Source organism: Oncorhynchus mykiss, chromosome 5, assembly GCF_057628025.1.
Source record: "Oncorhynchus mykiss isolate SJ-2025 chromosome 5, ASM5762802v1, whole genome shotgun sequence".
NCBI classification, from domain to species: Eukaryota; Metazoa; Chordata; class Actinopteri; order Salmoniformes; family Salmonidae; genus Oncorhynchus; species Oncorhynchus mykiss.
In genome coordinates this window covers 11,361,261-11,389,050 of record NC_143026.1, presented here as the reverse complement: position 1 = coordinate 11,389,050, position 27,790 = coordinate 11,361,261, and the positions used below count along the sequence as shown (strand labels likewise).

Sequence of the window (27,790 nt, the reverse complement as noted above, 5' to 3'; positions counted from 1 at the left end):
GGAAAACACACAGCAGTATAGAGATACTAAAATGGACTTACACTCTCTCTTCTGTCCTCTCTGGAATTCTCATTCTTTAGCATCCTGGGTACTGCTCCCACTCCCGCTGTCCAAAGCTGCCAGAACCCTGGAGAACGAGAGGAGAGAGTGGAGGCAGATGAACACAACAGCATCTCTTCCTGGTGTTTATTTTTGTATTGTATTCATTAGGTTTATATTCATTTACTTGTACATAGCATAAAAGGAAAACAACAGGGAGGGGGTTCTCCTCAACCTTACAAAATAATAATTACAAGAATTCAATTAACACGACGACAAGAGGAGACAAACAGAAAAAAACAGTCTATTTGCTCTATTTTTATTTCTGAGTTGCCCCTGGCCCCTGAGCAGTAGCCTACACTGGTCTAGGATATGTTTTATGTCATTATCGCCAATAATGCTTCAAATGAAGACAAACAAAAAGGATACCTGAAAGGGCTTGGTCAACCTTTCCTTTGCCATCTGTTTAGGCTACTCCGTGGGCTTTATAAGTCATGTGTCGGCTAGGGTAGTTCAACTTGTCGCATACGTTGGGCTGAATTTCTACGAACTGAGTAGAGAACATTTCAGGCTAGTCGTTTGGATTCCGGCCTGTCCTGATTTTATATTCTATTTGATTTACACTGACTACACAAAACATTAGGCTCTTTCCATGACACAGACTGACCAGGTGAATCCAGGTGAAAGTTATGATCCCTTATTGATGTCACTTGTTAAATCCACTTCAGTCAGTGTAGATGAAGGAGAGGATACAGGTTAAAGAAGGATTTATAAGCCTTGAAACAATTGAGACATGGATTGTGTATGTGTGTCATTCAGTGAATGGGCAAGACAAAATATTTAAGTGAACGGGGTATGGTAGTAGGTGCCAGGTGCACCGGTTTGAGTATGTCAAGAACTGCAACGCTGCTGGGTTTTTCATGCTCAACAGTTTTCCGTGTGCATCAAGAATGTTCCACCATCCAAAGGACATCCAGCCAACTTGACACAACCGTGGGAAGCATTGGAGACAACATGGGCCAGCATCCCTGTGGAACGTTTTAGACACCTTGTAGAGTCCATGACTCAAACGAATTGAGGCTGTTGTACTTAATGTTGTGTTCACTCAGTGTATGTTGGCCTGCCTTTTCCTTCAGTTCATAGCCCATGGCCATGTGGCTTTGCCACTACAGGCACTTTTGGAATTTCTTATTTTTAAAAAGTATGTTTTTCTTGGAGAAAAAAAAAATATCAACAGAAATACCTTTCTCTCTTTTTTCAGGAACCATAAACTGGTATTGGCTGTATACTTATTCAACAAGACTTGGATTTTAATCCGTTTCTACTTGGATTTTAACCCGTTTCTACTTGGATTTTAACCCGTTTTCTACTTGGATTTTAACCCGTTTCTACTTGGATTTTAACCCGTTTTCTACTCGTTTTCCGAAAACACCTTCTGGAGATTACCATCACATCATTAAACATTACATTTGAGTTTATAACTGAATGACAAACACAATAGGGTTTGGCATTATTTGTCTTATCTGTCTATAAGATTTGATACTTTGAACCAATAGATGTATGCTTAGTGTTAGTTTTGCCTGCCAGTCATCTCTATTTTTGGCAGGCTACATTATAAATGAAACACTCATTTTAGCTTGCCCTGAATACCGCAACCTTTCTCACACCATCCACTCTCTCACAAACTCCACAGGTGCGTTTTATGGCTAAATGTGCTGACGGACGTTGATTGCCAATGCCACCACCACCTCCACATAACCGCCTCCATCCAGGGCTGAGTCCCTGCCGCTCCTCCTGCCAAACTAGTGTGTCCTCAGCTGGGTAGCTCTCTAAGCCTTTCCCCCAGGCACTCTCCAGGACGGTACCTGCCAGAGTAAACAAAAATGCCCATCATGGGCAGACACAGACCTATTAACTCCTGGAATGAGCTTCTGGAGCTTTCCTACAGCTCTCTAGGTCTAATTTACTTCTAGTCCTTTCCTACAGCTCTCTAGGTCTAATTTACTTCTGGTCCTTTCCTACAGCTCTCTAGGTCTAATTTACTTCTGGTCCTTTCCTACAGCTCTCTAGGTCTAATTTACTTCTGGTCCTTTCCTACAGCTCTCTAGGTCTAATTTACTTCTAGTCCTTTCCTACAGCTCTCTAGGTCTAATTTACTTCTGGTCCTTTCCTACAGCTCTCTAGGTCTAATTTACTTCTAGTCCTTTCCTACAGCTCTCTAGGTCTAATTTACTTCTGGTCCTTTCCTACAGCTCTCTAGGTCTTATTTACTTCTGGTCCTTTCCTACAGCTCTCTAGGTCTAATTTACTTCTGGTCCTTTCCTACAGCTCTCTAGGTCTAATTTACTTCTGGTCCTTTCCTACAGCTCTCTAGGTCTAATTTACTTCTGGTCCTTTCCTACAGCTCTCTAGGTCGTATTTACTTCTGGTGCTTTCCTATAGTTCTCTAGTTCTTATTTACTCCCAGGCAGAGAAGGCTAGGATATAATTGCCATTGAATGGATATTGTTTTTTGGCTTCTAAAGCATATTTAGTTTGAGTCTAGCCTCCTGATTAGCTAAAATAGAGCTATATTTGATTGAACAATAGATTGATTTAATTTGTGTTGCAAACTCAAATATTGTTGGAAGAGTTTTTGTGGTCTGGCAATTTCATTTGATGGGACATACAGATCGTTATTCATTCCGATGCTGTCGACTTCCATAAAGGAGATTAATGTCCAATAATTTACGAGTGTAATTCATATTTTATTGGATTATAGTCATTAACATTTGCATAGATAGATAGACAACGGTTAATTGGAGATGGTAAAATATTTAGATATAGCTATGGAGTGCATTTTGTTTTTTTTAAAACAAGTCAGCAAGCAGAAGTAGAAATGAGGAAGAGCAGTCATGCAACATGACACGTTGTTTCTCATGGTGAATCATATGCAACATGACACGCTTCTCATGGTGAATCATATGCAACATGACACGCTTCTCATGGTGAATCATATGCAACATGAGACGTTGTTTCTCATGGTGAATCATATGCAACATGAGACGTTTCCTATGGTGAATCATATGCAACATGAGACGTTGTTTCTCATGGTGAATCATATGCAACATGACACGTTTCTCATGGTGAATCATATGCAACATGACACGCTTCTCATGGTGAATCATATGCAACATGACACGCTTCTCATGGTGAATCATATGCAACATGAGACGTTTCCTATGGTGAATCATATGCAACATGAGACGTTGTTTCTCATGGTGAATCATATGCAACATGACATGTTTCTTATGGTGAATCATATGCAACATGACACGTTTCTCATGGTGAATCATATGCAACATGACACGTTTCTCATGGTGAATCATATGCAACATGACGCGTTTCTTATGGTGACTCATATGCAACATGAGACGTTTCTTATGGTGAATTATATGCAACATGACGCGTTTCTCATGGTGAATCATATGCAACATGACACGTTTCTCATGGTGAATCATATGCAACATGACACGTTTCTTATGGTGAATCATATGCAACATGAGACGTTGTTTCTCATGGTGAATCATATGCAACATGATACGTTTCTTATGGTGAATTCTATGCAACATGACGCGTTTCTCATGGTGAATCATATGCAAGATGAGATGTTGTTTCTCATGGTGAATCATATGCAAGATGACACGTTGTTTCTCATGGTGAATCATATGCAACATGACACGTTGTTTCTCATGGTGAATCATATGCAACATGACACGTTTCTCATGGTGAATCATATGCAACATGAGACGTTGTTTCTCATGGTGAATCATATGCAACATGACACGTTGTTTCTTATGGTGAATCATATGCAACATGACACGTTTCTTATGGTGAATCATATGCAACATGACACGTTTCTTATGGTGAATCATATGCAACATGACACGTTTCTCATGGTGAATCATATGCAACATGACACGTTGTTTCTCATGGTGAATCATATGCAACATGACGCGTTTCTTATGGTGAATCATATGCAACATGACGCGTTTCTCATGGTGACTCATATGCAAGATGAGACGTTGTTTCTCATGGCGAATCATATGCAACATGACACGTTTCTTATGGTGAATCATATGCAACATGACACGTTTCTCATGGTGAATCATATGCAACATGACGCGTTTCTTATGGTGACTCATATGCAAGATGAGATGTTGTTTCTCATGGTGAATCATATGCAAGATGAGACGTTGTTTCTCATGGTGAATCATATGCAACATGACACGTTGTTTCTCATGGTGAATATGGCTTGTCTAAACGTCCATACGCTGAGTGAGAGAGAAGCTACGACTTCTCTGAGTGACAGAGGGAGGGAGAAGCTACTACTTCTCTGAGTGAGGGAGGGAGAAGCTACTACTTCTCTGAGTGAGGGAGGGAGAAGCTACTACTTCTCTGAGTGACAGAGGGAGGGAGAAGCTACTACTTCTCTGAGTGAGGGAGGGAGAAGCTACTACTTCTCTGAGTGAGGGAGGGAGAAGCTACTACTTCTCTGAGTGACAGAGGGAGGGAGGGAGGGAGGTTCGGAGGGAAGGAGGGAGGGGAGGGAGGGGGGGGGGAAGCTACTACTTCTCTGATTGAGGGAGGGAGAAGCTACTACTTCTCTGAGTGACAGAGGGAGGGAGGGAGGGAGCGAGGGTCGGAGGGAAGGAGGGGGGGGGGGGGGGAGAGCTCACTGGGCAAAAACTGGTTGAATCAATGTTGTTTCCACGTGATTTCAACACCAGTGACAGTGACAAAGCCACTTAACAACAGTGACAAAGCCACTTAATGGGGTTTCCAGCACACTTCAGTTCAGTGTGCACACAGAGGTCGTACCACTACAGTTCAGTGTGCACACACAGAGGTCGTACCACTACAGTTCAGTGTGCACACACAGAGGTCGTACCACTACAGTTCAGTGTGCACACAGAGGTCGTACCACTACAGTTCAGTGTGCACACACAGAGGTCGTACCACTACAGTTCAGTATGCACACACAGAGGTCGTACCACTACAGTTCAGTGTGCACACACAGAGGTCGTACCACTACAGTTCAGTGTGCAAACACAGAGGTCGTACCGCTACAGCAACAGATTGACTTGTATTCTCAGAGGGCAATACGAGGGGGAGTTGTGCTGACGCTGTTGTTGCTGCCACAGTCCCATGCCCTTGAGAGTTCCAACCTTTAACTGCAGTGGGTTGAATCAGGGTCACACAGTGTTTCTTGGTAGTCTTAAACAAATCTACTTTGAAACAAAAGTATCAGTGGTGGAAAAAGTACTCAATTGTCATACTAAAGATGCCTTAATAGAAAATGATTCAAGTAAAAGTGAAAGTCACCAAGTAAAATAGTACTTGAGTAAAATTTTAAAGTATCTTGTTTTAAATGTACTTAAGTATCAGTGGTGGAAAAGTACTCAATTGTCATACTAAAGTAAAAGTAAATGATATACATCAAATTCCTTATAAATGAAGCAAACCAGACGGCACAATCTTTTACATTTACGGACAGACAGATGGCATACTTCAATACTCAGACATCATTTACAAATGCAGTATTATATTTAGTGAGTCCGCCAGATCAGAGGCATACTCCCATACTCAGACATCATTTACAAATGCAGTATTATATTTAGTGAGTCCGCCAGATCAGAGGCATACTCCCATACTCAGACATCATTTACAAATGCAGTATTATATTTAGTGAGTCCGCCAGATCAGAGGCATACTTCAATACTCAGACGTCATTTACAAATGCAGTATTATATTTAGTGAGTCCGCCAGATCAGAGGCATACTCCAATACTCAGACATCATTTACAAATGCAGTATTATATTTAGTGAGTCCGCCAGATCAGAGGCATACTCCAATACTCAGACATCATTTACAAATGCAGTATTATATTTAGTGAGTCCGCCAGATCAGAGGCATACTCCCATACTCAGACATCATTTACAAATGCAGTATTGTATTTAGTGAGTCCGCCAGATCAGAGGCATACTTCAATACTCAGACGTCATTTACAAATGCAGTATTATATTTAGTGAGTCCGCCAGATCAGAGGCATACTCCAATACTCAGACATCATTTACAAATGCAGTATTATATTTAGTGAGTCCGCCAGATCAGAGGCATACTCCAATACTCAGACATCATTTACAAATGCAGTATTATATTTAGTGAGTCCGCCAGATCAGAGGCATACTCCCATACTCAGACATCATTTACAAATGCAGTATTATATTTAGTGAGTCCGCCAGATCAGAGGCATACTTCAATACTCAGACGTCATTTACAAATGCAGTATTATATTTAGTGAGTCCGCCAGATCAGAGGCATACTCCAATACTCAGACATCATTTACAAATGCAGTATTATATTTAGTGAGTCCGCCAGATCAGAGGCATACTCCAATACTCAGACATCATTTACAAATGCAGTATTATATTTAGTGAGTCCGCCAGATCAGAGGCATACTCCAATACTCAGACATCATTTACAAATGCAGTATTATATTTAGTGAGTCCGCCAGATCAGAGGCATACTTCAATACTCAGACGTCATTTACAAATGCAGTATTATATTTAGTGAGTCCGCCAGATCAGAGGCATACTCCAATACTCAGACATCATTTACAAATGCAGTATTATATTTAGTGAGTCCGCCAGATCAGAGGCATACTCCAATACTCAGACATCATTTACAAATGCAGTATTATATTTAGTGAGTCCGCCAGATCAGAGGCATACTCCAATACTCAGACATCATTTACAAATGCAGTATTATATTTAGTGAGTCCGCCAGATCAGAGGCATACTCCAATACTCAGACATCATTTACAAATGCAGTATTATATTTAGTGAGTCCGCCAGATCAGAGGCATACTCCAATACTCAGACATCATTTACAAATGCAGTATTATATTTAGTGAGTCCGCCAGATCAGAGGCATACTCCAATACTCAGACATCATTTACAAATGCAGTATTATATTTAGTGAGTCCGCCAGATCAGAGGCATACTCCAATACTCAGACATCATTTACAAATGCAGTATTATATTTAGTGAGTCCGCCAGATCAGAGGCATACTCCAATACTCAGACATCATTTACAAATGCAGTATTATATTTAGTGAGTCCGCCAGATCAGAGGCATACTCCAATACTCAGACATCATTTACAAATGCAGTATTATATTTAGTGAGTCCGCCAGATCAGAGGCAATAGTGATGACAACACATTATATTGATATGTGTGTGAATTGGACCATATTGCTGTCCTGCCTGAGCGTTCAAGGTGTAACAAGTACTTTTGGGTGTCATGGAAAATGTATGGAGTAAAAAAGTACATTATTTTCTTTAAGAATGTAGTGAAGTAAAAGTAAAGTACAGATACCTAAAAAAAACGATTTAAGTAGTACTTTAAAGTATTTTTATTTAAGTAATTCACATCTCTGAAAAGTATACACCTCACACACATGATTACAGGCGTAAAAAAAGACGCCTGTACCATGTCAGATATAGAGTTGAAATGTGTTACATTTTGAGTTGGAAACACTAGATTTTTGACTGTTTAAAAAAAAAAGTATTCATTATGAAATTATGAAAAACATGAATAACATTCCACCCATGAGGCCCCTAGGTAATTTGACTACGGGAAATGACTACTAAATGGGCCTGGCTTGGTCACTAGCTGATAGGGCTGGTGACACAGAGGTTCTAAAGTATATAAAACATTATTGTGGAACTAGATGTTTTGGACATGAAGTGTGAAAAGGCTATATAGTATACCAAAAATCCATATTGGGCTTTTACAATCATTGCATTTGTCCCACAAATGTTAAAAAGTAAGCGTTTGAAACAGTGGCCAGGGAAATAAAACCAAAGCATGGGCTGCTGTCATACCTTGTGTCCATAGACTGCTTACAGGGTAAGGAAACTAATGCAGTATGTCATTTTGTAATTTGGGTGAACGATCCTTCTAAAGTACCACAGAATTGCTCACAATAAATATTTTTCTTTTTCTTTTTTTTTTTACCCCTTTTTCTCCCCAATTTCATGATATCCAATTGGTAGTTACAGTCTTGTCCCATCGCTGCAACTCCCGTACGGACTCAGGAGAGGCCAAGGTAGAGAGCTGTACATCCTCCAAAACACGACCCTTCTTGACACATTGCTTGCTTAACCCGGAAGCCAGCCGCACCGGTGTGTCGGAGGAAGCACCTTACAACTAGCGACCATGTCAGAGTGCATGTGCCCGGCCCGCCACAGGAGTTACTAGAGGGCAATGGGACCAGGACATCCGGCCGGCCAAACCCTCCCCTAACCCGGACAGCGATGGGCCAATTGTGCGCTTCCTCATGGGTCTCCCTGTCGCGGCTGGCTGCGACACAGCCTGGGATCAAACCATGCTCTGTAGTGACATAGCTAGCACTGTGATGCAGTGCCTTAGACCGCTGTGCCACTCAAGAGGCCCACAATAAATTATTTTGAACACCAATCTGTTTCTGTAAACATCCTGTAGCACATCTGGGACTGAAACAATGGATTTCACACCAGGATCACAATGAAATATACAGACCATACACAGTATCACAGAGAGAGAACCAACAGGATAGCGGAGGCTGCAGTCCCAATCCAATTCCAAGCTGTCAGGTAAGATTAGGATCAGAAAGGGTCCATCACTGGGTCACATCTTCAGGTATAAGAGTTCGCTTTCAATTATCATCTAGTTTAAATGAGTGTCTACCTGCTAATGGAAGTTCAGAAACATACCAGCCAAAAAATGCCAGAATAAAAAACTTACGTTCATTGTGAACTATTTATTAATCTTGATGTTATTTTGTATTTTGCAACATCATGAATGCCAACTAAACAATGCAAAATATATGTTCTAGTAACCCAAGTAAAGCAAAAAAAGATATGTATTGGAAGTGTCACAGTGATAATGGTATGAGATAATGGTATGAGATAATGGTATAATGGTGAGGAAATCCAACTCAAATATTTTTTGTACAATGCAATTCTATTGCCAATGCATTTCACCTAGACAAAGTTACAAGATAGGATGGTCACATTTTTAGGTAATAATGCCTATCTGGTCCTGGTTTCTATGGAAACAGATGCACCTTTGTCCTACTTTTTTACTCTGTGGGAGGAAGAATACAGTATGAACATTGATTGTCCTCTTTAGTTTGTTTTGATGGATGCTCTGCCTAAAAGTAATAGAGTTTGCACGGAGTCCTGCCTCGGTGGTCAATAAAGAGTCTAGGATGCTGTGCGCGTTATATTCTGGGGGTGGTATTCCAAAGCAGAGGAAAGTTGAAATAGGATATTTGAATAGTGTGAGTGTGTGATGATCCTATGTGGAAGATCCGCATTAGAGCGCGCTTGACATTTTAAAGGTGATTTCCAATTGAGCCGACACATGTATTAAATGGTGCCGGAGCAGAAGGCAGACGTTTTACGTGCCCCCAACCAATTGTGTTTTTCAGTTTGTTTATCTGCGTTGTTTGTAACTTATTTTTTTACTATTTTGTACATAATGTTGCCACTACCGTCTCTTATGACCGAAAATAACTTCTAGACATCAGGACTGCAATTACTCACCACAGACTAGCGTAATCCTTTTTCTTCTTTAATGACTGACGAGCCCGAGGCGGAGGATATATGGCTCCCTCGGGAACAGGCCCCGACCCCAGTGATCTGCGTGAAGAGGAGGTGGAGAAAGAGAGGCCGGAGGTCGGGCTGCCTTCTGAGGAGTCGGAGGAGATCGAATAAACCCCCACTCCCCTCAATTCTGCTCGCAAAAATGCAATCTTTCGACAATAAAATGGACGAGTTATTGGGAAGATTAAACTACCAACGGGACATTAAAAACTGTAACATCTTATGCTTCACGGAGTCGTGGCTGAATGACGGCAATATGGTTGGTTATACGATGTACCGGCAGGATAGAACAGCGGCGTCTGGTAAGACAGCTGTTGCACAATGTCTAAGGAAGTCTCGAGCTATTGCATGATAAGCTGCAGACCACATTACCTACCGAGAGAGTTTTAATCTATATTCTTTGTAGCTGTTTACATACCACCACAGTCAGAGGCTGGCACTAAGATAGCATCAAATGAGCTGTATTCCGCCATAAGCAAACAAGAAAATGTTCATCCAGAGGTGGCGCTCCTAGTAGCCGGGGACTTTAATGCAGGGAAATTTAAATCAGTTTTACCTCATTTCTATCAGCATGTTAAATGTGCAACCAGAGGGAAAATAACTCTGGACCACCTATACTCCACACACAGACATGCATACCAAGCTCTCCCTCACCCTCCATTTGGCAAATCTGACCATAATTCTTTCTACCTGATTACTGCTTGCAAGCAGAAATTAAGCAGGAAGCACCCGTGACTAGATCGATAAAAAAGTGGTCAGATGAAGCAGATGCTATGCTACAGGACTGTTTTGCTAGCACAGACTGGAATATGTTCCGGGATTCCTCCAATTGCATTGAGGAGTACACCACATCTGTCATTGGCTTCATCAATAAGTTAATCGATGACGCCGTCCCCACTGTGACCATATGTGCATACCCCAACCAGAAGCCATGGAATACAGGCAGCATCCGCACTGACCTAAAGGCTAGAGCTGCCACTTTCAAGGAGCGGGAAGCCTGGAAGCTTGAAGCTTATAAGAAATCCCGTTAAGCCCTTCGACGAACCATCAAACAGGCAAAGCATCAATACAGAACTAAGATCGAATCGTGCTACATTGGCTCGACGCTCGTCGGACGTGGCAAGGCCTGCAAACCATTACAAAGGGAAACACAGCCGAAAGCAGCCCATTGAAACGAGCCTACTGGACCAGCTAAACTACTTCTCACTTCGAGGCAAATAACACTGAAACATGCATGAGAGCACCCGCTTTCTGTCTGTGACGACTGTGTGAACGCTCTCCGCAGCCGATGTAACTAAGACCATTAGACAGGTCAACATTTACAAGGCAGCAGGGCCAGATGGATTACCATGACGTGTACTGTGAGTATGCGCTGACCAACTAGCAAGCGTCTTCACTGATATTTTCAAACTCGCCCTGTCCGAGTCTGTAATACCAACATGTTTTAAGCAGACCATCATAGTTCCTGTGCCCAACAACACTAAGGTAACCTTCCTAAATGACTACCAACCCGTAGCACTCACGTCTGTAGCCATGAAGTTATTTGAAAGTCTGGTCATGGCTCACATCAACACCATCATCCCAGAAACCCAAGACCCACTCCAATTTGCATACCACCCCAACAGATCCACAGATGACGCAGTCTCTGTTGCACTCCACACTGTCCCACCTGGACAAAAGGAACACCTATGTGAGAATGTTGTTCATTGACTACAGCTCAGTGTTCAACACCATAGTGCCCTCAAAGCTTATCACTAAGCTAAGGACCCTGGGACTAAACACCTCCCTCTGCAACTGGATCCTGGACTTCCTGACGGGCCATCCCCAGGTGGTAAGTATAGGTAACAACACACCCGCCACGCTGATCCTCAACACAGGGGCCCCTCACTGGTGCGTGCTCAGTTCCCTCCTGTACTCCCAGTTCACTCATGACTGCACGGCCAGGCACAACTCCAACACCATCATTAAATTTGACGATGACACAACAGTGGTAGGCCTGATCACCGACAACAACGAGACAGCCTATAGGGAGGAGGTCAGAGACCTGGCCGTGTGGTGCCAGGACAACAACCTCTCCCTCAACGTGATCAAGACAAAGGAGATGATTGTGGACTACAGGAAAAAGAGGACCGAGCACGTCCCCATTCTCATTGACAGGGCTGCAGTGGAGCAGGTTGAGAGCTTCAAGTTCCTTGGTGTCCACATCACCAACAAACTAGCATGGTCCAAGCACACCATGACAGTCGTGAAGCGGGCACGACAAAACCCATTCCCCTCAGGAGACTGAAAAGATTTGGCATGTGTCCTCAGATCCTCAAAAGGTTCTACAGCTGCACCATCGAGAGCATCACTGCCTGGTATGGCAACTGCTCTGCTTCCGACTGCAAGCCACTACAGAGGGTAGTGCGAACGGCCCAGTACATCACTGGGGCCAAGCTTCCTGCCATCCAGGACCTCTATACCAGGCGGTGTCAGAGGAAGGCCCTAAAAATTATCAAAGACTCCAGCCACCCTAGTCATAGACTTTCTCTCTGCTACCACATGGCAAGCGGTACCGGAGCACCAAGTCTAGTTCCAAGAGGCTTCGAAATAGCTTCTACCCCCAAGCCATAAGACTCCTGAACAGTTAATCAAATGGCTACCCAGACTACCCAGACTGAGTGCACGTAAAGAAGTGAGAAATTCTAAGAATTTGCAATGTCCTTGTACTTGAAATGGCAAGAATGTATCTACTTCATTGTTTGTCTCTCTCTCTCTCTAGTATCAAACTGTCTGTGCAATGGACAGCGGCTGCTTTCTGGAAGAGTCCAATAAGTAGGTTGGTAAACATGGTTAGAAATAGATTTGTTGTGATAAAGTTAAGTAACATTGTTTCCATGGAAACAGACCTGTCTCTACTGTGTGTTGTTTAAGACGTTGTTCAGTCCAAGGCTGACTGTTGACAACACCATCGTAGGTCAGTCCTCAACTAAACAGACAGCCATTAACATTGCACTATCCAGTGACCTTGCTGGTCTAGTGGTAGCAACCTCTGACACATACTTTCGAAACGGGCCTACTGCCCTTCAACCTATTTCCATCTTTCCCCATTGTCATCGTCTCTATATCTTTTTTTGGAAAACACTTTAAAAATAAATATTGAACTATCCATGGGCACATTTCGCGTCTGAGGAGAAATATGATGCCAGCTTTAGGATCAACATCACCAAGTCCAAGGCTAAACGTTTTTGTTATTGCTCTCAGAATATCTTATTATAAACGCTATACTATGTTTTGTTTTTCGAACACTTCTTTCACAGACAGATAGATAGCTGTTATTTAGTCAGGATCTTGACAGTATATGAAACCTTTTTATAATGCATTTCTCTCCAAAGCTTATATGCTTTAGCATCATCATTTTTACTAATTTTTGCAATATTTCAAAGAGAAGTGTATACTGTTAATTCCTGATCCAAAATACTGTACATATACATTAAAGTAGAGTTATGTTAAAGCTAGAGTCCATAATTGAAACAATAACAAATCGGACACCCGCCTCTGTTTTTGTAAAATTGCGAAGAAACCATTTTCAAATTCATAGACAACTCTATGGATACAAGGACTGACCATACATGACATAACAAAATAGTTTTATCCATGTTTTGAGGCTATACAGTGTTTATTTACATTTACATTATTTGCAAACATTGGAGTAAAACAAACAAATACATTTTCAAAAGTCAAAAAATGTTTGAAGCAACTAAGGATTCTAGCTTTAATGCAAAACGAGCGGGCAAATACAATTCAACACAAGCCCACAAGCAAACATCTATGGCAAAAAAAAGAATTGTGAGGGAGTGCACACTGCTTTTGATGCAGAGAGGAAACTATACAGCAGGTGTCATTGCAGCGCTCTTTTACACAGTTTCCTCTGTAGAACCATCTCTCCCACCTTAACCTTGCTCTGAACTGTTGTATGCAGTATTCATAAAGATCTGGGGTACAAAGGAAGCAGAAGGGCACCAATAGTCATCCTTCTCTATGTGATTTCTAGGTGAACAACCCATAGTTTACGTAGTGGAGTTATTTGGGTACAGATAAGTACTTATATTTTGTTAAGACTTGAGTACTGATCTCCCCGCCCCCTTGCCCTCAGACTGAGTACTGATCTCCCCGCCCCCTTGCCCTCAGACTGAGTACTGATCTCCCCGCCCCCTTGCTCTCAGACTGAGTACTGATCTCCCCGCCCCCTTGCCCTCAGACTGAGTACTGATCTCCCCGCCCCCTTGCCCTCAGACTGAGTACTGATCTCCCCACCCCCTTGCCCTAAGACTGAGTACTGATCTCCCCGCCCCCGCCCCCTTGCCCTAAGACTGACTACTGATCTCCCCGCCACCTTGCCCTCAGAAAAGCCTCAATTTGTCGGAACATGCACAAGTTGGCTGGATGTCCTTTGGGTTGTGGACCCTTCTTGATAGACACTGGAAACTGTTGAGAGTGAAAAACCCAGTAGGGTTGCAATTCTTGACACAAACCAGTGCACCTGACACCTACTACCATACCCCGTTCAAAGGCACTTAAATATTTTGTCTTGCCCATTCACCCTCTGAATGGCACACATACACACTCCATGTCTCAATTGTCTCAAGGCTTTAAAATCCTTCTGTAGCTACCCCTTTCCTGCAGTCAAATGACCAAATCTAGTGGCATCATGGGTGGAATGTTAATATTTTTCATAATTTAGAAATTAATACACTTTTTTTTTTTTTTAACTGCAGAAATTTCGGTGTTTCTATGTCAAACCGTTTTGTTATATTTCAGTCTTCTGTGATGTATATAAAGTGTAATATTGGGATTGCAAACTGAAAATTGAATACATTTAAACTATATCTGACATGGTACAGGTGTCTTCTTCTTTTTTAAGCCCATAACCATGAGTGTGAGGTTTATACTTTTGTTTCAAAGTGGATTTGTTTAAGACTACCAAGAATCACTCTGTGTGACCCTGATTTAGCCTACTGCAGTAAAGGTTAGTACATTTTACGTTGGGGCAAATCAAGTTTGACATTTTAAAGTGGAAACGATCAACTGTAGAAACCTTTTTAATCCTTGAATACATTACAAGTTTGCATTTCCTGCACAGCAAATGAGGTAATCAAATGAAGATCCTACATCTGCATTAAGCATAATGTCCGTTCCACACAGCTATGCCAAAGAGGACTGTGATCAGTGGGAAGGCTGTTGCAGTGTATTGTCGAACGAACACTGGACACTGTCACAGCAGAACTCAAGTGACAAGCTACAGTAGAATGATGCCAAAAAGTATGAAAAAGTACACAAATGTCTGCACTCTCTACTGTAAGTCGCTCTGGATAAGAGCTTCTCCTAAATGACTAAAATGCATGTGTCATGGACTGGCCAGTGTCACAGTTGTCACGGCTAAACTGGTGCCAGTGTACCAGGGGAAACGTGTCATTTGCCTAAGTCAACAATGTCCATTCATAGGTTCCACTATCTGTGGCTATTGATCACGGAACATTATACGGGGAATGCTTTTTCCCGTGATGGAAATTGTGCTACATCCAAATTCAATGTGATGTTATGTCATAGGGTTGTGGCATACACTGAAGGTTGCACAAGTAACAAATGAGTATTTTTTGTAGCCACAGTATTTTCTTTAAAGGGCACAATGCAGTCATTTTTATGTCAATATCAAATCATTTCTGGGTAACAATTAAGTACCATACTGTGATTGTTTTCAATTAAAGTAAAAAATATATATATATTTTTTTAAATGCTTCTAAGCAAGAGCAATTTCTCAAGCATTAATTTTGCTAGGACTGTCTGAGAGTGGTCTTAGTGGGGAGGGGGAACTAGCTGCTATTGGCAGAGAGGCATGGAACTCTCTTTATTATTGGTCTATTATCTAATTTACTGCCTGGTAATGTCACCAGACAGGACAAAACTCCATCCCACCTAAACAGGCTGAAATTACAGGCTGCATTTTTCAAACAGCTCATACACTAAAAGGCCATTATCATCATAGTATTATGTCTTTAAGGAAACTGTAGACTGTCCATCTATCCCTTCTCTCTTTCTCCCTCTCAGTTTGTCCTTCCCTCCCATCTCATTCTTTCTCATGTTTCTTTCTCTTAACTGTTTGTGTTTGGAAACACTATGTGCTTCTCTGTGACAAAGTCGTCCTGGAACATAGTGATGCAGCCTTTGTACTTTCTCTGAGTGGAGAGAGTGACCTAGGCAAGCAATGGCAGTTTCCTACAGTTTTTGCACACACACACACACACACACACACACACACACACACACACACACACACACACTGCAGTAGTGTGTTTGCACAAGGCATGGGCAGAGCCAGAACAGCTGAGAGCTCGCAACGTGCCTGCTATCCTTTTGTCATGTCTGATCAACATCAAAAGAGCCTCCGTTACTGTAATGGGGGAAGAAGAGCCTATGTTACTGTAATGGGGGAAGAAGAGCCTATGTTACTGTAATGGGGGAAGAAGAGCCTCTGTTACTGTAATGGGGGAAGAAGAGCCTATGTTACTGTAATGGGGGAAGAAGAGCCTATGTTACTGTAATGGGGGAAGAAGAGCCTCTGTTACTGTAATGGGGGAAGAAGAGCCTCTGTTACTGTAATGGGGGGAAGAAGAGCCTCTGTTACTGTAATGGGGGGAAGAAGAGCCTCCGTTACTGTAATGGGGGGAAGAAGAGCCTCCGTTACTGTAATGGGGGAAGAAGAGCCTCTGTTACTGTAATGGGGGGAAGAAGAGCCTCCGTTACTGTAATGGGGGAAGAAGAGCCTCTGTCACTGTAATGGGGGAAGAAGAGCCTCCATTGCTGTAATGGGGGAAGAAGAGCCTCTGTTACTGTAATGGGGGTAGAAGGGCATCCATTACTGTAAATTGGGTGGGGTGGGGGGGGGGGGCTCCAGCACTGTAATGGAGGGGGGGGAAGGGCCTCCGTTACTGCAATGGGGGGAAGAAGAGCCTCTGTCACTGTAATGGGGGGAAGAAGAGCCTCTGTTACTGTAATGGGGGGAAGAAGAGCCTCTGTCACTGTAATGGGGGGAAGAAGAGCCTCTGTCACTGTAATGGGGGGAAGAAGAGCCTCTGTCACTGTAATGGGGGAAGAAGGGCCTCCGTTACGTTAATGGGGGGGAAGAAAGGCCTCTGTTACTGTAATGGGGGAAGAAGAGCCTCTGTTACTGTAATGGGGGAAGAAGGGCCTCTGCTACTGTCACTGTAATGGGGGGAAGAAGAGCCTGCGTTACGTTAATGGGGAGAAGAAAGACCTCTGTTACGTTAATGGGGGGAAGAAAGGCCTCCGTTACGGTAATGGGGGAAGAAGGGCCTCCGTTACGTTAATGGGGGGAAGGATGGCCTCTGTTACTGTAATGGGGGAAGAAGAGCCTCTGCCACTGTCACTGTAATGGGGGGAAGAAGAGCCTCTGTTACTGTAATGGGGGGAAGAAGAGCCTCTGTTACTGTAATGGGGGAAGAAGGGCCTCCGTTACGTTAATGGGGGGAAGAAAGGCGTTGCTGTAATATGAGGGAGAAAGTCAGTGTAATGGGGGTGGTGGGGGATGAAGGGCCTTGTGTACTTTAATGGGGGTAAGAAGGGCCTCCGTTACTGTAATGGGGTGGGAGGAGCCTCTGTTGCTGTAAGGGGTGAAGAAGACTTCTGTTACTGTAATAGGGGAAGAAGACTTCTGTTACTGTAAGGGGGGAAGAAGACTTCTGTTACTGTAGTAGGGGAAGAAGACTTCTGTTACTGTAATAGGGGAAGAAGACTTCTGTTACTGTAGTAGGGGAAGAAGACTTCTGTTACTGTAAGGGGGGAAGAAGACTTCTGTTACTGTAGTAGGGGAATAAGAATTATGTTACTGTAATAGGGGAAGAAGACTTCTGTTACTGTAAGGGGGGAAGAAGACTTCTGTTACTGTAGTAGGGGAAGAAGACTTCTGTTACTGTAATGGGGGGAAGAAGACTTCTGTTACTGTAATGGGGGGGAAGAAGACTTCTGTTACTGTAAGGGGGAAGAAGACTTCTGTTACTGTAATAGGGGAAGAAGACTTCTGTTACTGTAATAGGGGAATAAGACTTCTGTTACTGTAGTAGGAGAAGAAGACTTCTGTTACTGTAATAGGGAAGAAGACTTCTGTTACTGTAATAGGGGAAGAAGACTTCTGTTACTGTAATAGAGGAATAAGACTTCTGTTACTGTAGTAGGGGAAGAAGACTTCTGTTACTGTAATAGGGGAATAAGACTTCTGTTACTGTAGTAGGGGAAGAAGACTTCTGTTACTGTAGTAGGGGAAGAAGACTTCTGTTACTGTAATAGGGGAATAAGACTTCTGTTACTGTAGTAGGGGAAGAAGACTTCTGTTACTGTAAGGGGTGAAGAAGACTTCTGTTACTGTAAGGGGGAAGAAGACTTTATTAATTTCTCTCTAAGAATATTGGCTAAAGAAATGCATCAGTCATGGCATTTGGCTCTGTAGGGGTTTGGCAAAAGTAGCAGAATATTTTATTTTGACAATTTAGACAGTAGATTGAAAAACATCCTTAACTGTTTGTCTGTGTGGAATAGATATACACAGTTTATCTAACATTTTGGTGTTCTCGTTCCCTCTGGCCTGTCGACGCTTAGCGTACCTGAGAGTGATTTGTATTATCCAGTACTTCTGCTTTCTATGGTCCCTCAGCACCTTCTGTGCCAATTTCTGTTCATATTTACATTGTAGTCCTTACCACTCGTCCACTTCCCAAAGTAATCCCATAATTGTGAATGGATCTTTGGTTGGAATGGGTAGGGCAACTCATACGTGTCACATGGACGAATGTTGGGTGTCACGATACGTCTTACGACGTCTCATTCAAGGACCTGGGATTCTTTCTCTGTGTTACAAACCTACAGTATCAAAGACACATGGTTATGTTAGTTGGAATCCCTGTTTATGTTGTAATGAATGAGAGTGCACTTGCGCGAACCGCAACGAGCTGCACAAAAGCGTTCACATTTAGTAGAGTGGACTTTGGAACTAATTTAGGAACTGATAATATAGTTAGGAAGTCATTTGTCTTTCCAGGACAAGAAAATACAGAAAATACGGGTGAAGACAGGCTAATTACAGTGCTTAACAACCACCCTCACAAGTGTATCATTACACACAGGAATCACCAAGGGAAACAAGTGATGTTATTGTGGCCGCAAACAAATCTCTTCCATAGTCTGCAGAGAGTGAAGAAATGGAAAGATGGCTTGTGTCCACCTACTTTGGTTATTCAGAAATACACACGTTCCCCGAGGACCACTGGCCCCTCTGCTTTCAGTTCAGAAAAAAAACACTCTCAAGCTAGTTGGTTATTTTGGGTCGTAATTGCAGCTTCCCAAACACGTGTACAAATAGCTTAGCCCATGTCTTTGGCAGGATAACTTGTAACATGTGGAAATGACTAGGAGCAACTCGAGAATTGTGGTTTAGTGTTGATTGACTTAAGCCTGAATGCACTGTATTCTAAGGTTAGAAGATGTTAGATGTTACTACCGTTTCCAGGTTTTCTCCATCTTACAGTGCCTTATGAAAGTATTGAGACCCCTTGACTTTTTCCAAATTTTGTTACATTACAGCCTTACTTTAAAATTGATTAATTACATTTTTTTTAATTGTCAGCAATTTGCAGACAATAACCTATAATGACATCACAATATCCCATAATGACATCACAATATCCCATAATGACAAAGAAAAAACAGATTTTTTTTATCTTTTGCAAATGCATTAAATATTAAAAACAGAAATACCTTATTTACATAAGTATTCAGACCCTTTACTATGAGAGTCGAAATTATCCTTGAGATGTTTCTACAACTTGAATACCTGTAGTAAATTCAAATTGATTGGACATGATTTGGAAAGGCACACACCTGTATATATAAGGTCCCACAGTTGACAGTGCATGTCAATTGTCTGTAGAGCGCAGAGACAGGATCGTGTAGATGAACAGATCTGGGGAAGAGTACCAAAAAATGTCTGCAGCATTGAAGGTCCCCAAGAACACAGTGGACTCCATCATTCTTAAATGGAAGAAGTTTGGAACCACTAAGACCCTTCCTAGAGCTGGCCGCCCAGCCAAACTAAGCAATTGGGGGAGAAGGGCCTTCGTCAGGGAGGTGACCAAGAACCCGAGATGGGAGAACCTTCCAGAAGGACAACCATCTTTGCAGCATTCCACCAATCAGGCTTTTATGGTAGAGTGGCCAGACGGAAGGCACTCCTCAGTAAAAGGCACATGACAGCCCGCTTGGAGTTTGCCAAAAAGCACCTGAAAACTCTCAGACCATGAGAAACAAGATTCTCTGGTCTGATGAAACCAAGATTTAACTATTTGGCCTGAATGCCAAGCATCACGTCTGAAGGAAACCTGGCACCAGGTTTTTCAGCGGCAGGGACTGGGAGACTAGTCATGATCGAGGCAAAGATTAACTCAGCAAAGTACAGAGAGATCCTAGGTGAAAACCTGCTCCAGAGCTCTTAGGACCTCAGACTGGGGCAAAGGTTCACCTTACAACAGGACAACAGGACAAGCACACAGCCAAGACAACGCAGAAGTGGCTTCGGGACAAGTCTCTGAATGTCCTTAAGTGGCCCAGCCAGAGCCCGGACTTGAACCCGATCGAACAGCTCTGGAGAGACCTTGTAGCAACTCTCCCCATCCACCCTGACAGAGCTTGAGAGGATCTGCAGAGAAGAATGGGAGAATCTCCCTAAATACAGATGTGCCAAGCTTGTAGCGTCATACCCAATAAGACTTGAGGCTGTAATCGCTGCCAAACGTGCTTCAACAAAGTACTGAGTAAAGTGTCTGAATACTTATGTAAATGTAATATTTCCGTTTTTTTATTTTTTATAAATTAGCAAAAATGTTTAAAAACCTGTTTTTGGTTTGTCATTATGGGGTATTGTGTCTAGATTGATGAATGGAAAAAAAAACAATTTATATTAATTTTTCAATAATGCTGCAATGTAACAAAAATTGGAAAAAGTCAAGGGGTCTGAATACTTTCCGAAGGCACTGTGTATCACCAATATCTCTAGTTGAACTGCTCATGTTTTCCTGAAAGAGAGCAGTGAATGTTGTCCTCCCTGTGTTACATGCCTAGTGTTTGTCCCTGGAGCAGATATTCTCTCCATTTGGATTGACCTCTCACCCCTTTGTGACAACATAATCAACATATCCCGTCAGAGCTGTAGGTAGCCTACAGAAAGGACCTCTAAGCTTCCCTCTTGTCACTTTCCTTATCTTTCCCTCTCTGCCTCCCTCCTCCCCCTCTGGTACACAACAGCTCCGTCAACCATCAAACAGTGACAGAGAGTCTTGGAAAGCTTTGACAGATCTGCCTTGGCATTCCTTCAGACACCCTGTTAGATTTCCAGTGAAATTGTAGAGCTACAAGGTGTGTACGTGTTTGAGAGAGAGAGAGAGAGAGAGAGAGAGAGAGAGAGAGAGAGAGAGAGAGAGAGAGAGAGAGAGAGGGAGATGGGGGTGTGGAGCATTTGACATCAGGAGACAGAGTGAGGCTTTAGGCACTATAGCACATGACAGGCACTGACAGGAATGGCAAATGCCAACATTGCCCTGTAAACTGACTCATTACGATTTATAGCGATGAACATGGAAGTTGCAGGCACAAAACATGACTGGCAATTAGGAATGAATTGGCAACCACAAAAAAGCTAGGTATGGCAGGCAAAGTAAATATCTGAATGCAAAACTTCAAAGTGTATTTTACCGGTCATTGGTTGTCCTGTCCTGCCTTCTGAAGAACCATGGTTGAATCACTTCTACTTTTTGACTACATCCAAAATGGCACCCTATTCCATTTATAGTGCACTACTTTTGACCAGAGCCCTGGCCACAGGTTGTGCACTAAATGGCAGTGTAGAACAACCTAAACTAGGTGTACTTGTCTCATAAGCAGAAACACATTTCCAGGAACATCCATAGGGCTCCAGAGTGGCGCAGTGGTCTAAGGCACTGCATCCCTGGTTCAAATCCAGGCTGTATCACTTCTGGCTGTGATTGGGAGTTCTGTAGGACAGCACACAATTGGCTGGGGTAGGCTGTCATTATAAATAAGAATTTGTTCTTAACTGACTTGCCTAGTTAAATAAAGGATACAAAAATAACATTGAGGCCCTTGATCCTGTTGAGACACAGCCCCAGGGCACAAAATGGTTAAATCAACATAAATCGACATTTCAATGTAAACTGTCCAAGTTGTGTGACTTATAATCTATTTGGAAAATACATTGGATTTGAAAAACATGATCAACTATTGCATTGTGGGTAAAATTTCACCCACAAGATTATTTCACCATGGTAGTGGCGACACCTCTCACATTTTTGTTGTGTGTGCCTGTTATTTTGGCATTCATTTTGGTATTAATACGTGTCTCATATCAGTTTGCAAACAATGTCAAAATAAATAAATGATTTAGTTAATAAAGCAGCACAGAAACATGGTCTCTTTTTTGCTTTCTTGAGCTCCAAAATGCAGATGTGCTCAGTGCTTTCTGAGGAGGTGGGGCACCCAGCAGAAAATACGGAGCGTAGGGGTTGGTAAAGTTCAGTAGTTGCACTGTGATTGGCTCAGTGTTCTGTCCCTCATGGGGACACTACGTCAAGCCCCTTGGCTTGAGTTACATTAGAAGTGCCCATCCAAGAAGGCTCAAGGTCACAGGTAAAATTACGTCAAATCACATTATACTGTATGTACAGTAGCTTTGATTGGACTGATCATATCAACATCATACTTTCAAAATCTTAGCTAGCAGTCATCATCATGAATCAAGTTGACAATCTACTGGCAAATCCTTTTCAATCCATATGAATAGAAATTATGAAGAGATATTATAGATAAAACGTATCGGTGCTCATTGGCCATTGTACATAAGCATTACACAACAAGTTGGAAATCACAAATTCAACAATGAGTGGTTTGAACGTAATGAGTGGCTAACATTGCAAAGCCATTTCTAGACTGCCATTCAGTGGAGTGGATGTGTGGTCCAAGTCTGGGTTTAGGGGTCTCTTTTCCAAGCTTAAAAGGATAAACATTCAACATCCGCCACACTGTCAATCCAGCATGACTTCTGCCACTATCAAAACAACTGGAAACTGGGAACTGGGAAAACTCAGACTTCTGTGAAATCAAGACAACTGGGAACTCTGAAAAAACGACAAGCTCCGACTGGGAAAACGGTCATCCAACTTGGAATTCTAAGTCGGGAACTCTGACCTTTTTCTAGAGCTCCGACCTGAAGATCACTTCTGTCATGATTCAGCCTTGTTTTTTCAGAGTTCCCAGTTGTTTTGAAAGCATCATAAATCCAAAGAATGCCAGACTTTGATGAGAAAGTTTGATGAAACATTTTTCCCACGCATCCTTCCTGTTCAAGTGAGCACAGCACAACAAGGTGTGTCCAAAAATGTCCTGTATGCTGCTGCATAAATGATGTAGTATGCCAGGGAGATATGTATACTGTAGCTAATAAAGTAATACTAAGTGTATGTTGTGTTGTAAGCTGTCAGTAGCCCATGTGCTTTAGCCAAATAATTTGATCCCTTTTCCTCTCATAATTTAGCCTACTGTTCTGACTTGGTGGTGCACATGTAGCCTATAGCCTGTTTTAGAGAAATGACATCATTGAAAATTTGTAAGAGCATTCATTGTCTGCTTATATGCCCACTTTATTTATCCTACAGTTCTGACTTGGTGTACAGAGAGAGTACTGTAAGAATGGCCCATGCTCTGAATTCTGTCGCTGTACATTTCAAAAGTGCTGAATAAATAGTTATATTGACTACGTCCTTCCTTGCTCGCTCATTAATGTCTTAATCGAAATGACAGATTTCCTCTTATCAGCTCATCGTCCCCTTATGCCATAGTTTGTACATCTCAATTGTCAGTAGAAACCACATTTGTTTAAGCAAGTCAGCCATATCAGCTATGTTTTTTAAAAGGCAGTAAATTAAGCTGAATGAACTGTTTCGCTGCCAGACAAGGCTCTGCTGATAGCCAGGTGTAACAGTGATAAGGTATAGGGACTGTTGGTTGGCACTGCTGTTGGGACTCTGCTGTTGGGACAGCTTTATGTTGGCCCTAACCGTTTGTGGGCCCTGTTTGTCACCGTTATAGTCCAATTAATGTATTGTTTAGTGTTGTGTTCTGTTGTGTAGCGGCTTTACTGGCATGCGTCAACAAAAAATAAATTGTGTTTGCCCCACCAAGATTTACATCCTACAATCGTCATTGCATCATGGTAACCAATTTTTAACATACGCAAACCTTGTGTAAAATAGGCTGAAGTTGTACCTTTGAAACAATGTCAGATCTTCAACGTTATATGTGCGATCGTGAGAGTGATCGTTGAGAAATCCACATATAAAAAATAATAATAATTAAAAAAGGCAGGTGTTCTCAATGTTTTGAATACTCAGTGTATATCGTCAATGAAAACTACATTTGGGAAGTCATCAACAGCTATTGTTTAAATTCAGCTCAGGAAACAACTAACAATACACATATAAACCTAGAGTTTTAATCTTTGGTTGATTTCAAATGGAATCTACAAGTTAATAATAAATATGTTGGATTCACGTCACCATCTCAACCAAAAATAAAAGTTCAAGAATAGGACTAAATCAAATCAAACTGTGTTTAAAGTGCATTTAAATTTTGATTTGATTTAGTCCTAATCTTTAACTTATATTTCTTCTTAAAATGGTGATGTGAACGCAAGATTGTAAACAAACTAGAATTAAAGCCAGACTCAGTGGCACAGACTGCGCTATCCATGTGCACTGTGTCTCCAGTATGCATCCACAGCCCGGTGCGTGCTGTGCCATTTCCCCGCACTTACCATGCGAACGTGGTCCTTTGTCCAGGACACGTTGTGCCAGCTCTATGCTCCAGACCTCCAGTGCGCCTTCACGGTCCAGCATATCCTGTGCCAGCTCCATGCACCCGGCCTCCAGTGCGTGTCTCCAGCCTGGTACATCCTGTGCCTGCTCCACGCACAAAGCCTCCAGTGATGATCCATGGCCCGGAGCCTCCAGTGATGAGGCTCAGAGCCTCCAGTGATGATCCATGGCCCGGAGCCTCCAGTGATGATCCATGGCCCGGAGCCTCCAGTGTTGATCTATGGCCCGGAGCCTCCAGTGTTGATCCATGGCCCGGAGCCTCCTGTGATGATCCACGCACGAAGCCTCCAGTGATGATCCATGGCCCGAAGCCTCCAGTGATGATCCATGGCCCGGAGCCTCCAGTGATGATCCATGGCCCAGAGCCTCCAGTGATGACCCATGGCCCGGAGCCTCCAGTGATGATCCATGGCCCGGAGCCTCCAGTGACGATCCATGGCCCGGAGCCTCCAGCGACGGTTCCCAGTCCGGAGCCTCCAGCGGTGATTCCCAGTCCAGAGCCTCCAGCGGGGGTTCCCAGTCCTGAGCCTTCTGCGACAATCTACGGTCCGGAGTCCACGGCAACGATCTACGGTCCGGAGCCTCCGGCGACGATCCACGGTCTGATTCCACGGAAGCGGAGGGATCCGCGAGCGGAGCGGGTCTACGTCCCGAACCGGAGCCGCCACCAAGGCTAGATGCCCACCCGGACCCTCCCCCATTGAGTCAGGTTTTGCGGCCGGAGTCCGCACCTTTGGGGTACTGTCACTGTGTGACTAGGGTAGGTACTCTAGTTTGTATATTTCTATGTTGGCCTAGTATTGTTCCCAATCAGAGGCAGCTGTCTTTCGTTGTCTATGATTGGGGATCATATTTAGGCAGCCTTTTCCCACCTGTTGTTTGTGGGATCTTTATTTTGTGTTGTTGCTTTTGAGCCCTACAAAGCTGGACGTTTTGTTTTGTTACTCTTTATTTTTGTATTTGTTGTTTTTTTAGTGTTCTTTTTGTTAAATTAAAATGTACGCTTACCACGCTGCACGTTGGTCCGATCCTTCCATCAACCAACGTAACAGGAAAATCATATTTTTGACTGCACTGGGTCTTTAACAAATTATATGTTGAATTCACGTCTCCAACTAAACCAAAAATGCAAGTTCAAGAATAGGATTAAGCCAGTGCCTCAGATGGAACTATCCAAGCAGTAGACACATCTCCTTTAAATGTTGATATTTGGTTAAGTTGTCAACCAAACAGAATTCAATATTACTTTTGTAAGACAGGAAATAGCCTAATATTAAGGCTATCTTACAAACTAATATAACAGTATTTATTCAACCTTAAAATGAGTAACACAACCATGGCCACATTTTGAGGTTACTGTAACAATACATGTCTTATGTAATCATAGAAAGCGCTCATGTTCAGGGTCGCAGGTCTGTGGAAATCTTCACAATTGCTAAAGTAATCTGCACAGAATCTCTAACGGCATTGATCACTTGCACCATGTACTTTAATGTAATCTCAACTATCCACAGTCCTAGTCATCTAGTTATGCTATTAGATCAAGCACAGCGATAACACACTAAACTGTCATGTAAATGAACTAAACATCTGACATTATATTCCCATTTGAACTTGTGTGCTTTTAAATGGTTGAAAGCGCAGTGATAATGCATATAGGTGACAACTAAACCAAAAATCAGACATTGATTTTCTATTGGAATTTGGTTTTGCTTTTAGATGGTTGAAAGGATAGTGATAACACCATGGGAATTGAACAAACTTTTGTCTGTGTTTTTGAGTGGGTGAAAATAGGTTGTAATCTCTTTGATCAATGTAGCTACCAAATATTACCCAATTCTCCATGTTGAAATAATGTGGTGTGCCCAGTGGGAGGGAGAGGAACCATGGAAAGTGTCCATCAACCTTGATGTTAGAGAGCACAGCAGCCTGGGAAAGAGCCCACTGCACCCTGGGAAAGAGCAGCTCTATGTGTCAGTACATTTCCCACATCATCCAGGTCACGGCCCAAATGACAACCTACAGTGCCTTGTGTTCAGACGACTTGACTTTTTCCAAATTTTGTTACGTTACAGCCTTATTCAAAATGTATTAAATCGTTTTGACCCCTCATCAATCTACACACAATACCCCATAATGACAAAGCAAAAACAGGTTTTTAAAAATGTACTGCTAGATATGCTGTTACTAGTGTAACATATTTTTATAACCAACCGATGCTTCACATTTATTCATCCGGTGAAATATCTGGCTTAGGCCAAGTCGCTGAATGTCCTTGAGTAGCCCAGCCAGAGCCCAGACTTGAACCCAATCGAACATCTTTGGAGAGACCTGAAAATAGCTGTGCAAAACAACGCTCCCCATCCAACCTGATAGAGCTTGAGAGGATCTGCAGAGAAGAATGGGAGAAACTCCCCAAATACAGGTGTGCCTCGATCCTGACTAGTCTCACTGTCCCTGCCGCTGAAAAACATCCCCACAGCATGATGCTGCCACCATGCTTCATCGTAGGGATGGTGCAAGGTTTCCTCCAGAAGTGATGCTTGGCATTCAGGCCAAAGAGTACAATCTTTGTTTCATCAGACCAGAGAATCATGTTTCTCAGTCTGAGAGTCTTTACGTGCCTTTTGACAAACTCCTAGCAGGCTGTCATGTGCCTTTTACTGAGGAGTGACTTCCATCTGGCCACTCTTCCATGAAGGCCTGATTGGTGGGGTGCTGGAGAGATGGTTGTCCTTCTGGAAGATTCTCCCATCTCCACAGAGGAACTTTAGAGCTCTGTCAGAGCGACCAATCGGGTTCTTGGTCACCTCCCTGACCAAGGTCCTTCTCCCCTGATTGCTCGGTTTGGCCAGCTCTAGGAAGAGTTTTGGTGGTTCCAAACTTTTTCCATTTCAAAATTATGGAGGCAACTGTGTTCTTTGGGACCTCTAATCCTTCAATTGTCTGTCAACAATGACAATCCACCGGGGTCTGACAATCTGGATGGAAAATTACTGAGGATAATAGCAGACAATATTGCCACTCCTATTTGCCACCCACTGGCTCCAGGTCATCTACAAGACCCTGA

General features: G+C 42.7%; 1 protein-coding gene across 4 annotated transcripts in view; it reads right to left on the bottom strand.

Annotated features, from left to right (window-relative positions):
* The window catches only part of LOC110523188 (3',5'-cyclic-AMP phosphodiesterase 4D), a 365,644-nt gene that overhangs the window by 327,824 nt on the left and 10,030 nt on the right, over positions 1 to 27,790 (bottom strand). For all 4 annotated transcript variants that reach the window (XM_036976772.2, XM_090233715.1, XM_036976773.2 and 1 more), the window contains exon 2: positions 42 to 127. In XM_036976772.2, the coding sequence (XP_036832667.1) occupies positions 42 to 127 (86 nt within the window). The remainder of the gene's footprint in view (positions 1 to 41; positions 128 to 27,790) is intronic.